The sequence below is a fragment of the Stegodyphus dumicola genome, chromosome 1, assembly GCF_044657685.1.
Source record: "Stegodyphus dumicola isolate Sdum_Otavi_A_Nest chromosome 1, ASM4465768v1".
Classification (NCBI taxonomy): Eukaryota; Metazoa; Arthropoda; class Arachnida; order Araneae; family Eresidae; genus Stegodyphus; species Stegodyphus dumicola.
Window position 1 is genome coordinate 92536833 of NC_140768.1, and position 18132 is coordinate 92554964.

At 31.5% G+C, this 18132-nt stretch overlaps 1 protein-coding gene across 1 annotated transcript; it reads left to right on the plus strand.

Annotated features, from left to right (window-relative positions):
* The first annotated feature begins 175 nt into the window (after positions 1-175).
* On the plus strand, positions 176-14266 carry LOC118196323 (galactokinase-like). The gene is made up of 8 exons (XM_035367757.2): positions 176-608; positions 2935-3130; positions 4462-4594; positions 4704-4829; positions 6096-6277; positions 7203-7353; positions 12020-12182; positions 12361-14266. The coding sequence occupies exons 1-8, from the start codon at positions 444-446 to the stop codon at positions 12433-12435; spliced, it is 1191 nt and encodes a 396-aa protein (XP_035223648.1). The 5' UTR covers positions 176-443; the 3' UTR covers positions 12436-14266.
* Positions 14267-18132: the final 3866 nt, after the last annotated feature.

Sequence of the window (18132 nt, forward strand, 5' to 3'; positions counted from 1 at the left end):
GTGAACGTTATTCTCCGCAAAAATGTAAAGTATAATACGTCTTTCTGCCCTTTGTGGAAATAGTAGTGCATTTTACACATTTTATTATTTATTATTTAGTTTTTGCGAAGAGAACTTGAGGAGCAATACACGCTGCGTTATTCACTCCGTTATTTATTTTTATAACCATCAAAAGAAGCGCTGACTTACTTTCGCTAATAACTTTAGCTTATGTAAGAAACCACGGGTAAACTATATACCTAAAGACAACATGTCATCTGTATGGAAAGCGCAAAAAATGAAAAATATTTCGTAAAAGTTGTCATACCTCGAAATTTCAAACTTTTCCTCGCTTCTCTCTGTAATTTCTATTATTTGTTTTAAAATGGGAAAATAAAAGTTCGCTGTAACTGCTGTTTTGCGCGATAAGATAAAGCAGACGAAATCTTATTAAATGCAAAAATATGAGTAATTTAGGTATCCTAGATGTAGAAGATGTAGTAAATTTTGCAGTAGATAAATATAATGAACGTTTTAATTCTTTTCCAACGGTATGTGGTTGTGGTCCTGGCAGAGTAAATCTGATAGGAGAACATACTGATTATAACGATGGTTTTGTACTTCCAATGGTAATTCCTTAATTTCATTATTTATATATGAAATCCTCGAATTTAAAACATATCAATAAGGATGTAATATTTGTTTAATACTTCTACAATGTCATTTATCGTACCAATAGAATTTGATGACATTTTGATATTTTTGAAATTATTCTTTGTTCTCTACCGGCTTAGAAATTTCTTTTATTAATAAACTTTTGTGTGCCCTCATAATTTAAAATGTGTAAATAATCAGAACAAAATTCACATTAGGAGGGGGGACACTCAGTGAGAAGAGCTTTATTAGAGCTCGACTATCCAGAAAACTCGGAAAGTGCTGAATAATTGAGCATGTAAAATATACAATTCATGTTAAAAAAGCTCAGATAAATGGAAGAAAAAATTTCCCATCTAGAAATATGAAAACGGTATCTTATTTGTTATCAAACTAAAAAATAAAAGCTTATATTTATACAAATTTTAGGGAAAAAATTTGCCAGTCTATTTTTTAGTCCTTAAACATATAAAGGTAAAATGTCTTATTCGATTATAAAGTACCCATTGACCATGAAAAATTGGCAGAGATGTTGCCAGTCATTTCAGTAGAAGATCAATAGAAAGAAATTACAGATATAGTATATAAAAAATCTAAATTATTTGTCATAATTTGTACTGTAGCATTGCCACTGTTTATCCCTTTTGAAATAAAATCACGCATTATTCCCATCAGTACACACTTTTCTTGATAGCAGTATTTCATAACTTTGAAAATATTCTCTACATACTATTCCATAGATCCCAACTTTTTTTTTTTTTAATTCAAGAGAAAACATATAAATAGCAGTGAAAAGGACAAGAACAGTTCATTGAGAATTATTTGGGCTTGCATAAAACGGAGGTGAAGATCGTATGATTGTGTTGTGATATGCTTATCCATTATTGGTGCTAAATTGCACTGTTTGGCCACAGTTTCCTATGCATACTATATAATGGTGTGAGAAGTCTCTTGTTTGCTCACTTTCTGGATGAGGGGATTTGCAAAATTATAAAATATCCCAGTTACTTGAGCTTTCCAGCTAGTTTAATATCAAATAATTAGGGTTTTACTGTATGAAGCATTTTCTCTATCACAGTCTGTTGCCAGAAAATCATCAGTCCAATCAAAATTTTTATATCAGTCTAATAGTCTCTGATAAGTTAATTCCATTTTTTTTTTTTTGTTTTTTTTCAAAAAAAATTAGTAAGAGATTTCTAAAAAATATCCCTAAGTGACAACAGTTGATTGGCAGTGAGCTAGAAATTTTTATAATAACAACCTGAGAAACCATAAGGCAGCACTTGCTCGCTGATCAAAAGTTGCCTATTTAAAAGGAATTTTAGTAGTGTTACTGTTTGTTGTTTATTTTAAATAAATTGTCTTGAATGAAATAATAAAGTGCTTAACTCCTTTCTTCCCGCTCTCTTTAAAATTACAGATTGAGGTTTTGCCCTCTATTTTTCATGTCCATGATATTTCTGGACTAGAGAAAATGCACCAAACAGGTTAAAAAGTTCTCTTCTTATATCTGGAAAAATTTTTATTTCTTATTATAGATACCAGATGGCAGTATCCTTGATTTCAAGCTAAAGAAAAAAAAAAAAAATTCCCAAAATTAAAAATGAATATATTATATTGATCATACACTTATTTTTAAACAATTTTCTTTAATAAAAATATAGGCATTTTTTTTTACCATTTTGTTGAAAATTATGTGATCATTAAAGGGTTAAAAAACTTAAGTATTTCTTTATGTATATATTATACAAACTTTGCACTGTAAACATTGAATGAATTGTCTGTAAGCATCAGTAACTGTCAGTTTCTTGCCAAGGTTGAATCATATCCATTTCTCACCAGAACTTCTATAACACAGAAGTACCTTCAACTGGTTTTCTTGCTGCTTAACCCTCCAAGGGTTATGAAAGTGAAATTTTGTATTGAAGGATGGTTTTCCCATTCCACATGAAAATTTGTGCTAGATCCTTATCTATTCAAGTTGGAGGTATATTGCATGGAGTGGAGTCAAGATACAATATAAGAGGGACATTTGAGAATTATATTCAAGAAAATAACTCTTATTCATGATATTTTGGGAAACTTTGAAATTTCTTGGGTTAAACTGATAATGCTGAGAGTGCTATGAAATATGCTGAAAGAAATTTGTGCCAAGTGGTGTGGCTTTAATAGAAAAGAACCAAAAGTGTTTATAGTTTTATGGATATTGAGTATAGTATATTAGTTATTATATTTCCATTGTTTAAATATATTTTTGTATGAGTATCGAGTACATATGTCACTGATTAATTATATTTTAAGGCTCTTCCAATGGCTACTGTTGTTGTTGGACGACAAAGCTCAAGCAGAATGTGTCGCATAATTACAACTTGTCCTTATGTTGATGATCCCATTGAAGTTGAGTTTGAAATCCCTGATGATGAAAGTGGAAAATTGCTAACTCCTGGGAAACCCATGTGGACCAATTATGTCAAAGGAGTCGTAGCAAATTTTAAAGGTATGTATTTCTAAGCATTAGAAGAACAAGTATTTAAGGGGGGGGAATAATTCTTATAAAATTTCTCACCAGGCATTTTTTAGAGTGAAAATAGAATACTGTAAATATGCATTGATATATTTTTAACTATATAAAATAAAATATCATTTTTTTAAATTTATCATATACAGTGCAAAGTCCAAAATCCAGACATCCAGTATCTGGAATAATCTAAAATCCAGATCTACAGATCACCAGCACCTTTTTTTGCCATCCTTTTGAGTCATCATTTATTATTTCTTGCTTTCATCACAGCTTGACTATCAACACACTGTAGCTTAAAAAATGATTCTCATGGCAATGTCTAAACAGTTTATTTATTATTATTTTTTTTATTTATTTAATACCAAAGAATATGGTAACACTTAGTAAGGTTGACACTTAAAATTTTTTTTTTTTTTAAATTTAATACCAAAGAATTACACTTTATGATGATTACAGACTTCAGCTAACTCAGTGTGTTGATGAGGAGAAATTTTACAGAAATTTCTTTCCATATGCAAAAAATAAATTTTGTAAATCAAACTCAGGGAAGAATTACATTTAGCGCTGTTTGAATTAAGTATGACTGATTATTATTCAGCTAAGCTCAGAACTGGTGCCAGAGCTGGTGTGGCTGCTCTGGGCAGCAAAAATTAGGGAAGCAAAACTTTTAGAATTTAATGATGCACCAAGCAACAAAATTAAGAGATTTTAGCATCTTTAGGAAAGGCTCTGGCATGCAAAATTTTTAGAGCTTAGTGTGATGCTTGGCTGCAGAATTTTGGACCCTTAAGAGACTGCAACAGGCTGTAAAATGTCTAGCACTGATCCTAGAAATCTTAAGTATATGTGGGAATAAATTTATTCAGGCCTTAGATAAGTCTTAAGCATATGTGGGCAACATAGCATAAGTATACTAAGTTATTAAACTAATACAGTTCAAGCTTAAAATCGTCCGCAGGCGATAAAAGCAAGAAAATATTTAGCAGAACAACATGTCTTCAGTCTTATGATACATCACCAATAGTGTGTGACAGATGCTGGTTAAGCTTTAGAATGATAGCAGTTGGAAGATCTAGACTGGTGATGGCACTTTTTTTTTTCTTTCCAGATTTCCAGACCCCTAATGGTAAAATCTAATGAAAAACTTATCTATCATACAAACTTAAGCCAAACAAATAGGTTTTCAGTAGAACATATTAAGAATAAGGCTAAGTTTGAAATAAAATACATAACAATCCTTGAGGTGTTAAATGTAAATAAATTGCTTTTTGTTACTTTTATAAACTTATTTTGATATCTTATTTTAGGTAAAATTGTGGGCTTTAATGCAGTGATATCAACAAATGTGCCAGTTGGTGGAGGACTTTCTAGTTCTGCAGCACTTGAAGTTGCAACATATACATTTTTGGAAGCACTTAACAACGAACCTTCATCTGTTGGGTAATGCAATTTCTAGTAGTTTCAAACAGGAAAATAAAAAGAGATTACAACATTTTTAAACTGAATTGTATATGCTTTTATAATCTTATCATCAATTGTATATTTATAGTCTTGTTGAAAAGGCCTTGGCATGTCAGAAAGCAGAACATGAATATTCAGGCACCCCATGTGGCATTATGGATCAGTTTATATCATTTATGGGTAAAAAAGATCATGCTTTGCTCTTAGACTGCAGGTATATGAAATTTTAATTTCTTTTAGAAATGTTTGTAAAACAATGTATATTTATGTGAAATACATATTGCACCTACTAAGTTTTAGGACTACTCTTTTAGCAATTTCCAAAAAAATCTATGAATTAATAAATTAATAGTATTTATTTACTGTGAAATATGGAGTTACTTCTTACTGACAATGTGCCATCACATAATTCATGTTTGTCAAGCAGTTATTAACCGCTTCCCTTACAAATTTTTTTGAAAAAAATTGCAAAAAATCATCACATTTTTTTATTTTATTATTAAATACAACAAAATGAAACAAATCAAAATATATAGGTTTTAAGTTGAATTTTTAATTTTTTGAATGTGTAAAAGCATTTATTTTTAATATTAGTTTACCATCCCGAGTTATCTCGGGCAAACGAAAAAAAGTTAAATATTAGTCTTTGTATGATAGTTTTTGAAACAAGAGACAACACAGAGTGATACCTGATGTTCTGCACTGGTATCTTGTCTCTTTTCTTACTGGCTTACCGCTGGAATCTCTTTCACGAGAGCACAGAGTGCATTGTCTCGTTGGATTTGATTTTTTCCCCCACCTCTTCATAATCACTATCTAAAAAATCATCGCTTTCGCTATCTTCCATCATCACCATTATTGTATTTTTTTCCAACGCATGCATCCTTCTTTATACATTACTAATCCACAAGCCAACGTATACTATACAATAGGGAAACATGCGACCAGTCCCTCCAAAAGAACCGCGCAACCAACAAAATTTGGCAAACTGCCAATCAAAGCTGAATATTTCCTTTCATTTTCTCCAGACCGAGTAAAACCATAATAAAAGAAATCGTACTAACAAATTCTGCTTCGCCCGAGTTTTCTTGGGATAATAATTAACTGCTATATATACGAACCAGAGATAACTTGGGATAATCAGGCAAGCGGTTAACAAAAATAATGTCAAAATTCTCAGCTGTCCTCCTTATTAACTACATTACTCCTTACTAACTACATTAATGCAGCCTTTCTGTTCCCTTAAATAAAGTCTCGCTTTAGAAATCATTCTAGTAGCACTTAAGTGATTCAGAAAGCCTAGTAAACAGTATTTCAGAAGATGAGTTCTACGAAGGAATCAAGCAGCTGTATGAATGTAACAATATAGTATAGACTTACAAGAATTGTTTGCATATTGAATGATAAGAAGTATTTTCCAAATTCTGATTTTATTACAGTATATGAAATTGTGTATTTTACAAAACTTATTTTATTGCAGATCCTTGGAATATGAGCTTCTGAGTTTAAATAATCCAGCAGTTGCTGTCTTGATAACAAATACTAATGTTAAGCACAAATTAACAGAGAGTCAGTATTCGAAGCGAAAGGCACAGTGTGAAACTGCAGCTCAACTTTTAGGTAAATCAAGCCTTAGAGATGTCACATTGATTGAACTGCAAAGTAAGATATTAATTTTTTCAATTTTTTCTAAAAAATTATTTTAGTTCTAAATCTGCTTAAGATATTTTCCTAAGCACAGTTGGAAGGGAGATCATGCAGATGATTTCCCCATTCTCAAGTTCAGAATTACTATATTTTATGCTATAGAAGTCTATCTAATCATACAAAATTGAATGCTTAAATTTTTTTTCCCCCTATGTTATAGCACTATTATATGGATCTCATTCTATGACTGAATTATCAGAAGCTTCACTTTCACTATCAGCATTCTAATTTTTTTTTTTTTTTTTTTCAGTTCAAAGAACTGAAATATGTTATTTTTAAAATTACATTAAAATTGTCTTGGCTTTAGTGCTTTCAAAAATTGAAAACGAGTTTATCAATTAGGAAAGATCATTGCTACACAAGCTATAGCTTAAGGCCCCACAAAAATTTACATATAGTATAACAATCTTATAAAGGGCCTCATATCTCAAATAGCTTAGAGCTTTATCAAGTCTAAATTCAGCTCTGGGAGAGATCATAATCGAAATCATCAAAAACAAGAATTTGGTCATCCTTCTTGATTTCTTTAATTTAGTATCCAAGATGATTAACACATTGGCATTGGGCTAACATATAATAAAATTTTATTCTCCTGTCCTATTCATATTTGCCTGTAGATAATTTGATGTTTACCTGTAAGTAAACATGGAATTTCCATGGCATGATGCTTACTGCTTGGCTACCAATGTATGAAAATCTCTGTACCCATTGCATTAAAATATTATATCATTTGTGTATGCTATTATTTATTTAGTACACATATGACCTATTTTTGTATTTGCATGAACATTTTGTGTCGCATAAATAATTATTTTCATATTTGCAAGTTAACTTTAAAAAATTGATTAAATAATTTAATGAAATCTTTTTGGAAAAACAGAACATAAAGAAGTCCTAGGAAATGAACTTTATTGTCGAGCCCTGCATGTTGTTACAGAAATTCAACGTACAGTTGAAGCTGCAGAATCACTCCGAAAGGAAAATTACCATCACTTTGGATATCTCATGAAACTGAGTCATGAATCTCTGAGGTATTACATTTTATATTAATATTCTGATTAAAAATTTAATAAAAATGGAAATTTTATACAATGGAACCTTGCTTAACAAGCATAATTGGTTCTCGAATCTTACTTGTAATGCAAACATTCATTAAGCAAAATAATTTTTTCCATAGGAAACAGTGTAAATTAGGATGTGTTCCATTCAGGAAAATACGTAAACAAATTTATAATAATGTAATTCATTATTTATAATATATCCTTTTTTACAGAAAGTGGTCTAAAGACATTTGTTTTTGCCCATGCTTACCAAATTTGGCAAAAACGACACAGCATTATCGTTAAATAAATTTGTTAAGCACGTAACTACTCGCTTATTAGGGTGGCGCTTCTCAACTTACAATACAAATAATTTCTCTTGCTTTCAGCATCTTCTTTATTTTACTCGAAGGTTGTTGCTTTGCTGAGGCTGCTTCTAAGCCTCGCCACAACTTCATTCCTCTTCTCTAAAGTTTCACTCAGTGAAAACCTTCCCATGCTCTATTGATCACCTTGAGGCAAGCAACAATGAGAAAGTGGTCTTTTGAAAACTCTCTGAGAGTAAGATTGGTTTCTTAAATTACCTCAAAACAACATTCAAGGAACACTTTTGTGTAGAGCTTTTTAAATTTTGAAGTGGTGTGCTGGTTCATGGGTTGCAGCTAAGGAGTAGTGTTAGGAGGCAAAAATTGGATCTTGCTGAATTTAAATTCCTCAGGCAGGTAGATATCTTCTATGACTGAAGGATGTGCAGGAATGTTGTCCATAACAAACAAGACATGGCATAGAAAATTCATCTCATGTGGATATTTTTTTACAGATGGATCAAACACTTTATTAATCTGATCTGTAAAAATACATCACACGGGCCTTGTTGGATCTCCACAGGACATTTTAACGATATCATGCGCTTGTGGATTTTATACTTCTTGAATACTATACTTATGGATTGTCCAAATGGTAAACAAGCAGTGGTTTAGTTTTTCAAACTCATACTTGTGTTTGCAACAGCATAAAATAAGTCTTTTCATTGGCTTGTCATCTGGCAATGCCTTCTCCTCTGCTGTAACGTAAGTTCGCTTCAGCATCTTTTTCCAGAAGAGACCTGTTTCATCACAACTAAACATCTGTTGCAGTAAATAACCCCTCAGAATTCTCAAGCTTCTTGAACACACTGACAAAATTCTTAGTTGCCTTTATGTCGGAAATTGCTGCTTCTCCATGCTTCACAACACTGTGGATGTCGGTTCTTCTCTTAAACTTTCTGAATCACCTGCAGCTTGCATTGAATATTTCTTCTTTGTCTGTTGTTGATTTTGATGTCTTCTTAATCAGTTCAGCAAAAATTAGTTTTGCCTTCTACAAATGTTTTCATTAATAATGTTCTTGTTGATCCATATGAGAAACAGTCTTTCAACATTATTGAGAATGCAAAGCCATTGCATAAAAATTCTCCTGATGCCCTTTGAAGCATGAATCTCAATCTTATCCATGTTTCTGAGAAAAACGAAAATTTCTGATGTACACCGATTATATGCGAATGCTAGATCAACCATGTTCAATCTTATCAGTGGTTCGGTGTTTGACTTCTACAATGATTTTTTTTCTCTTGCCCATCGTCTAGTAGCATTTTCTTTGGGAAGCATGCTTAAACTTTGCACTAAAAACAGTATGCAATAATGTGTCTGAATCCAACTTGGTATGATGCTAATTGAATAAGCATTAAACACAAGTTGATAACAGCGATGCAGGCAAGATCCTGCATATGACATCACGATGTCTCCATGTCACTTCTTTTGTGAAATATTGCTCATTAACCAATTCACCATTTGCCCCGAGAGACATACATTCACAGGAAATGCATCGTCATCCGTTAGTAATGGCCGACTTGCGTCAGGGTGAAATTTGGGCTAGACCATAAGGCCCCAAGACACATACGTCGCAGCGTCTTTTTCCAGACCCCCAGAATGAGTCGAAAATGAAAAAAGTTACTTAGTCGTACTTATCTTCTCAGCGATATTGCATTAGGATCACAGCGGGGCTGTATCAGGAAAAGAAAGGATGGGGAATCACTTTCTCGAGTGGATACACCCTCAACACATCTCGTGAATTCCACAATAAATTCCTCCCTTTCATTAATGAACAAAGAGGTTTCAAGGTTTTAAATTTTTTTTCAATTCCTAATGATTCCCTGAGGATATAATCTGTTTATTATTTTCTGATCTATGAATTGCATTGAAATGTGAAATACTTGCATTTTATTTTATCACCTTACTTACACACATGGAAATATTATTAGCTTTAAGTTTCATTATCACTATGTTGTGCCAATTATGAATGACATTAGTGAAATGAAATTTTCAAAATTAATCTTTCAAAACTTTAATTATTAATTAATATTTTACATTTCAATTTATACTTTTATATTTTTTAAAAATCTGATTAATTGAGAAAACTACAGCTAAAGTCATATAGAAATATGTAAATAAGAATAAAGTTCTGGTATTTTACAATGTATAATTTGTTATGCATAGTTCCCGTTATTTATTTAATACTTACAGACTTATGCTAACACTTAAAATTTAGTATTAAAAATTTAATGGATTTAAATTCTAATTACAAAATGGAAATACACGATTATATGTATTATTATATTTAAAATATATGAGTTATAATGCGAGTGCTTCATATTTTTAACCTACATATACCAAAACCTTGAAATAAACTTAGTATTTAGGTTCAACTAATCTAATTTTAAGGACACTGGAAAGTTTTTGTGAGGATAGTCTTGGAAGATACAATTCTTGAAACCATTTACTTTTATGAGGCTAAGAAAAAAGGAAATATTAACGGAATTGTAAAGATAGATGCAACAGTTACATATTTAAAAATTAGAAATGGTAAAAAATTTGCTGCTAAATTTTATTATGATTAATGTTGAATTTTCAGCCTAATTTAAAAAAAGAACTGGTACTTTGCATAATTCAAACTTTCTTTGCTGTAGGAAAAGTACAATAACCTAAAAAATCTCTTAAGTTGAATAATTGCAATTTTAAATCAGAACCTTAAATATCTAAGCTAAATGAAGATTTTTTTCATATAAAAATTAATTTAAAATTAAATATATAAAAATATATGGGAAATAATTCGATGATTAGTTTTGTTAGATTGCATCAAGAAAATAATAAAACAAAATTAAGGGTATTTCAAATAGGCAATACTAGCTAATGAAATCATTTTTATTCCAATGAACAAAGCTTTCTACTTGTCATTTGAAAATTTCATTTACATTGTAAGAAATTGCAATAGATTTGGGGTTCGTACAAGAAGTGAAGTCTAAAAGAAAAATATCTGAAGTGATACACCAGTCTTTGTGCTTACGGTCTTCATTAGGGAGTCCTTATTCAATATGCTTGAGTGTGACAAGTACGCTGTCAAGTTGATTTGAATAGATCTTCTAAAGAGAGCTTCACAGCTGGTGAAAAAGGGGAAAGAAATAGTCTGAGGCCAGTTTTGGACACAAAAAATTTATCTTTGCAGGAGAAAAATGTTCCGAATTTTTTGCGTTTCCCAGGACGGCGAACTGGTTAAAGGAGTAATTTTTTTTAACATCTTGTTTTTGCTTGCTGTGCAGATCACTTATTATGGGGGGTGTTCATTAAGCAAGGTTTGACTGTATTTTTGGTTTTACTTCTGCATCTTCCATTTTAATATTTGCCCACAAGTTATATTTCAATACTTTTATTACACTGCATTAAATCTGCCCATGTGTTTTTTTATTTTCTTATGGTTCAGTAACACTGCATCACCAAATGTTCATTGCATATTATTTTATTGTTATTGCTTAGTTTGTACTTTGTGTCCCTGAAAATATGGTTTATTCTGATTCTGAGCATGTTTTATCTATTTTATGGACGAAACGAGATGGAGTGTCAAGTGGCCAAAATTGAACAAAATGAATTAAGAGTTAAATCGAGAATTTAATGCAGCAGGAGTGGCAGAAACAATTTATATTGTATCATTGCTGAACTAATGGCGATACTGAAAATATGGCAAGGAAATGATTGTCTCAGTTTTGGGAAAAGTGGACTTAATTGACTATTCACATTTAAGAAGTCTGTCAGATTTTTGTCAAAGATTATGTAAATCTTCATAAGAATTCTCATCAAACAAAGCAGGAGTTGGTATAACTTATATAATATGATCACTCAGCCATTTGCATTTTACAGGTAAGATGTCCAGAATAAAATACTACAGAGCCAACTGTCATAGTCTTGGGCCCAGGTCTGAATCCTAGAAAAGGGTATGAATGTTTGTAAGTGAATAATGTCTTTGTGGCATGGGTGTGCTTAAAATCCTCCTGAGAGGTTGGTTGAAGAGTAAGAGATGTGGGAAACCCATGACAGAATTTCCTTCAAAATTGGGCAAATTCATATGACCACATGTATGGAGCCCAAGGTCAATGGCATACACATCTCTTAGCTCTTGACCATGATCTAATGTTACTACCAGTTAAAAGACACAAGTAATAACAATAACTTACTCACTATGAACTTATGCATCTACCCATTAATTTTTTGGTATCTTAAGCCAGTGACTATTACTTGTATTAGTGGATCCCAATCAATTTTTTAATTCAAATTTTTATGACATTCAGAGACAATTATGAAGTTTCATGCCCAGAACTCGACAAAGTTATGGAAGCAGCTTTAGAAATTGATGGTGTTTTTGGATCAAGAATGACAGGAGGAGGATTTGGTGGATGCACAGTAACATTGCTAACAACTGATGCCATCGATAAAACAATGCAAAATATTAAGGTAATTATATATTTCTTTCAATACTTTTAAAGATGCAAAATATTAAATTAATTGCATCTTTTAATGTTTTAACATAGAAATTCAATTGCAATTTACTTTTTGTGGCCAAAGTCTGAATACTTCAAATTTTGTTTTATAGATTTTAATGTTAACACATACTTTAAAACTTTTTTGACAGGAGAAATATGAAAAGACCCCTACATTCTATGTCTGCAGACCAGGTGATGGAGCTCGTACAATTAAACTGCCATGATTATAAAAGAATTTCCTATTCATTTTACAAATAATCTAATGATAATTTATTATATTTTCTTATGCAATTTTTTTTTATACTGTGTCCCATGAACCTCAAAAACTTTCATAAAGGAAAAAATAATTAATTTGTACAGCTTTAGATGAAATATTTGTTGTAAAAATTTTAGATATGGCAAAAACAAAACAAACAAAAAAAAAAAAAAAAAAAAAAAAAAAAAGTTACTGGGCAAAAATTTGCTCAAAATATAGAATTTTGCCAAACACATAATTCTGATCATAATGTGTATAGATTTTAATACATTGAAATGTATTGAACATGTTAACTGCCATGCGAGTTTAAGAAAATCTCCATCAGGCCATGAGTGTTGTTATACCGTATGGCAATTGTTTCTAATTATAGCAAATGATAAGTACTTTCAGAAAGAAATATTTCAGGACATGACATTCATTTTATTCTTCAAGAATGAAGTATATAAGAAAGTGTGCAAGATTAAAAAATTGTTTTCTTTTTCAATTTTTTTTTTTTTTTTTTGTAGTAAGGAATGGTTAAAATTGTTTCCTTAATTTTTTGGATTGTTGAAAAGAAAAATGAAAGTTATTTCTTCGTGAATCATATATAACAGTGAAGAAGTCTGTTACAAGGCTTAGAAAAATTCATGTAATAATGATAAGGAAAGCTGGGAGTTTTCAGAAAAAAAATATAAATAGAATTACATCATCAGATTCTGATAAATGCAGACATACTGAATGTGATGTAGCATTGAACATATTTTACTAAATTCGTTGCTGAGGAAGAAAGAAAAGTTATACCCAAGAAAGTGAAATTCAGTTTAGAATGAATTTACTTATCGCCAACAATATTTTTTTTTTCTTTCTTTCATCATTCAACAAAGATTTTTCAAATACCTACAAACTTACCTTATACTGAAATAAGTCTTCCCTGAATATGAATGATGCAGTTCGATTACAGTTTTTGCCGTCAGCCAAATATAGGTGACACAGTAGTCAATATTCTAAAGAAAATCAGCTAATAATGCTTAAATAATAATATCCCAGTAATTTAAGTACAAAATACTAAACATGTATTAATAATCTCAATATGTGTAAAAAAAATAAAATAAAAACTTCATTAAAAAAAAGGGGATTTTACTTTCTTGAAAAGTTATTTTTTGTAGTACATGCTATTTCACTTTATCTTGATCAGATTCCAAGTCAGGACTTGGACTTTTATCATGGCCAAGGAAATGGCCTGTCATTAGCCAAGACCTTGAAACCCTTATAGGTGACAATAAAGTTCTTAATATAATTCTGTTTTAACTTTAGTTGTGAATAAACACTGAGTGAGACAGAATCCTAGATCTCCAATTATCAGCCTCTCAAGCAATATGGTACTTTGATTGCACTTCTTACATCTATCTGTGCCTTCTTAAAGGATTCAAACTCGAGCTCATTGATATAGAAGCTGGTAATTGTTAGGAATTAAACTAATCAGGGTGGCCCTGCAGTACATATGTTTGTCATATATTATTTGATAAGAAGAAAAATATATATACAGAAATCACATTCAATATGTTATCTGAACATGATGTCCTTATTGATGGATTAGTTAAGTAATAAGTAATTCAAAATGATTCTGTGTTGTATTCTTGAACTTCCATGATATACAAATATGAAATTTTGTTATATTTTTTATTTTTGAGATGTCAGAGATATATTACTGCCTCTTCTCTTACTAGCCATATTTGGCAATGAATGACATGACATATTTTTGTATTATAAGAACACCTTTCTTGCTAAGTAAAACTTTCTAAAAAAAAAAAAAAAAAAAATGTATATCATCATTAGCCAGGAATTTATTATATAATATTCTCATATCCTCTTAGACAGCTTCAGTTGACTTTATATTTTGTTATAAAAATATGAAACTTAAAATTCACTATAGATAATTTAATAAGTTTATATGGAAAGTGTTGGCAAATCTGTTTTCTGCATGGAAGTAATTCTATTAAATTGCAATATTTAATTCCTCTTCTGTTTATTAATAAGGATAATTTGAAGGTGATAATTTGTTATAAGATTGTTTGTTATTGTAAATATATGTCATTAATTACTAGTCTGATGAATATTTTATATACATGCAAAGCATAATTGTCATACCAAATTATCTATGTATGCTCAGAAAACTGTTGTCTTATAAGCTATCCATAAATGAAAAAAAGCAAATACCTGAACTATTTTCAAAACTTATTCAATGTGCTACAAATATGTATCATATGATGAAAAATATAAATAGAAAATTAGATATTTTGTACATTTTTGTAAAGCAAAACTTTTTTCTAGTCACGTATTTTTAAATCCAAGTGTTATCTAATTGTGAAAAGTATTTTGTAACATTTTTCAAAGAAAAAGACATTTTTGTTTAAAATATAAATACTTGAAAATATTGTATTAAACTCTTAGTTATTCAAGCTGCACAGTAGCCATGACATAGCATTGATATATGGAGGATTAGCATCTTGTATTTATGTATGTCAAGCAATATTGCATAGAAAAAAAATTGTCATCTTTCATGTTCAAGCCAATATTTCTCCTCTCAATTGCCAACTTAATTCTCGGCCTTTTAACTGTAATTTCATGAACTGAAACTTCAAATGACTGAAAGATAATTAAATTATCTTTAGTCTTTTTAATTAGCAATTAAATACGAGGGTTAGGGCAAAAGTCATGGCAACTATTTTTTTCTTGTAGATACGTGAACGGATCACAAAACTTATATGTGTAGTGTGGAAGTTCTGCAGGCATAGTGTGTATGCAGAACAGATGGCTTTGTGATAGCTGGCTCTGAAATCAGTTAGTTGGTGAGTGCCGTGCGAGATGGAGGTATTCGTATTGAGCAGCACGCTTACATCAAAATAGCCATTTTCAGCGGGAGAAATGCGATGGAATGTCACAGTGAATTAGTAGAAGCAATTGGGAATAATGCCCTACCATATTGCACAGTAGCACGGTGGGTAGGAAAGTTTCGGCAAGGTCATGTGTCAACCAGTGGTGAGCAACATTCAGGACGACCGGTGAATGTGCAGACCGACTTGGCACAGGCCGTCATCGAGCACCTCATGGATGAAGACAGACGATGGGCATTACTGGAGTTAGAGAGGGCGAGTGGCATCGAGAAACGCACTGTCCACAGGATATGGCGTAATGAGCTAGCATCAGAATCTTTCCCCAGTCAAATTGATGGTGATCACCGCGTATGCCGTCGGGTGTCATTGTTTGCCACTTTGTTCCTCATGGCAGAACAGTGACCGCACAGTACTACAGGGATTTCCCGGTGCGACAGGAACGACGTGGCATTCGGGATAAACATCCGGATCTTGTGGACAGTGCAATAATTCTGCACGACAATGCAAGACCACATAAAGCAGTGTGTGTACGGCAGCTACTCCAACGTTGGAGATGGGAAGAATTGAAGCACCCACCGTGCTCTCCTGACCTTTCGCCCTGTGACTTTGATCTTATTCCCAAGGTTAAGGAACCAATATGTGGTAGGCAGTTTGCAATACGAGAGGACATTGCTAATGATGTGCGCCAACAGATGATCCGATTCACACGTGGTGCGGCAAACTCTGAGGCTGATGGTATTCAGCGCCTCCCACATCCTTGGCAGTGTGTAGTGACACTAGCAGGGAACTACATTGAGAGTTTTTAGGTCCAGGTTTGTCATGTCAACTTTATGTGTATTGTGTTATTCTTTTGCACGGTGAAGGCTATATTGCCCTGTATACTACCGTAATAAATTCGTGTGTTACAATATTTCAGTACTATTCATTGTCCACACATGTAGTTAAGACCTTGTCCTTTCGTCTGTATATGTCACATTTTTCAACCGGACTGGTATCTTCAAGGAAAAAAACAGTTGCCATGACTTTTGCCCCAATCTACGTATTATAGTAATTCTGGGCACTTTTCCATTAAAGCCACACTATATATTTTCAACACTATGTTGGCACATTTTGAGCTTGATGTCTCTCTTTTTATTTTTGTACAGTTTTTTTCACTTCTTAATAAATTTCTCTTGGTTTCATCTCTGAAACCCTCTTAAAAAAGCATAAAAAACAGAAAGCATAAAAAAAAAAACAAAATCTGAAATGTTTCAGATTTTAAATTACGTCCAAAGGGGCGTTTTTTAACATTTTGTGTGTTACCTTTCTTTATTAAATATCATGTTCCTCGCATGCATAAGATCCAGTGCAACAGCAATATTGCAAAATAGTTTTAAAACGAGCATATCTTTAGAATTTCCGATACAGAGACTCACGCGCTGGAGATAAAAATGTTTTTTCTGCACAACGTTGCCATTGCTCGCTTTGAAATACTTGAGTTTGTTAATCAAAAATTCGTCAAAGTTTTAAAAAATAGGAAATCGATCATAAAACAAATTTCAAATTTGGTCTTCCACATGCTCATATTCGTTGGAGGATTACGTTATTCAAAATTCGATGACTCTATGTACCGTTATTTTATGACAATGTGAGAAATATACATACATTTACGCAGATTTTCATTATTTAATTTCTTCAAATATAATGCAGGACTCTAACATTTTGTGGCAAGTGAACCGACGTTTATGAGTCCGACGCAAAATGCCAAAACGAAAGCAATAGTCCTTCGGGACTGAAATCCCTTTGGACTAATAAAAAATGGCATTCAGCATAGCAGAAAACATTTCTCTTTTGAAATGCCACTTAAGTTCAAATTAAAAAAAAGCTGCTAAATGTTAGCAAGCAATCCCTCTTTTGTATTTATTGAGCCATTTTACACTACCCCCAGAAGTATTTAACAAACCAAGTATGACATTGAGAATCTGAATCAGCAAAAACATATAAATACTTCAAAATACTCGAAATCTCAAGTGGCATTTGTTGCTGAAAAGAAAAACTGATTAAATGAAAAAATATGGTTGTGTAAATGATGGTGATAAAGACAATCATGATTAGGAAAAAAGCGAAACTAAACTGGCAATGCTTAGTGCAGCAGAAATACATCAACAGGAAAAAAAAAAAAAAAAAAAAAAAAAAAAGATGCCACATGCTATGGCTTTGCTGGAAAAGAACTAAATTCTCTTTCTTTCCAAGAACAGGACTCCTTTCAGAGTAAAGTTTTTGCTTGGAGACAAGAAAATTTAATGACCAAAGAATATTTTGTGAAGAAAATAAGATTATAACCTAAATTGCAATGATTCTTTTACTGAGTATTACAAATAGTAAAAATATGTCCAAATCATACTCCTCAAATGTTAGTGGTTATTTGACCTTAAGCATTAAATGTCTGCTCTTGCTTATGTTATTATTTACAATAAGTTAAGTCTAAAATTTCAAAGACCAAAGTACTTATGTATATAGTGTTTTGATTTTTATATCTAGAAGGTTTTCTTAATTTTATGAAAAATAATGTGATATATTAGTCAAAGAAAACCTCTTAATAAGTCATATTTTTATACATTTAACCAAATTCAACTTAAAAAAAATTGTTGAATATACTAGTATATTATTATTAATATTTCCCGGAAAATAACATCACTTGTATGAATGACCAGTGTATTTTTGATTTATTCTGATTCTTTATTCAGTTATTTGTGATATTACGGCTTGCAGTTTTGCTTACTAAAAATAATAATAATGCTACTTATCTAATT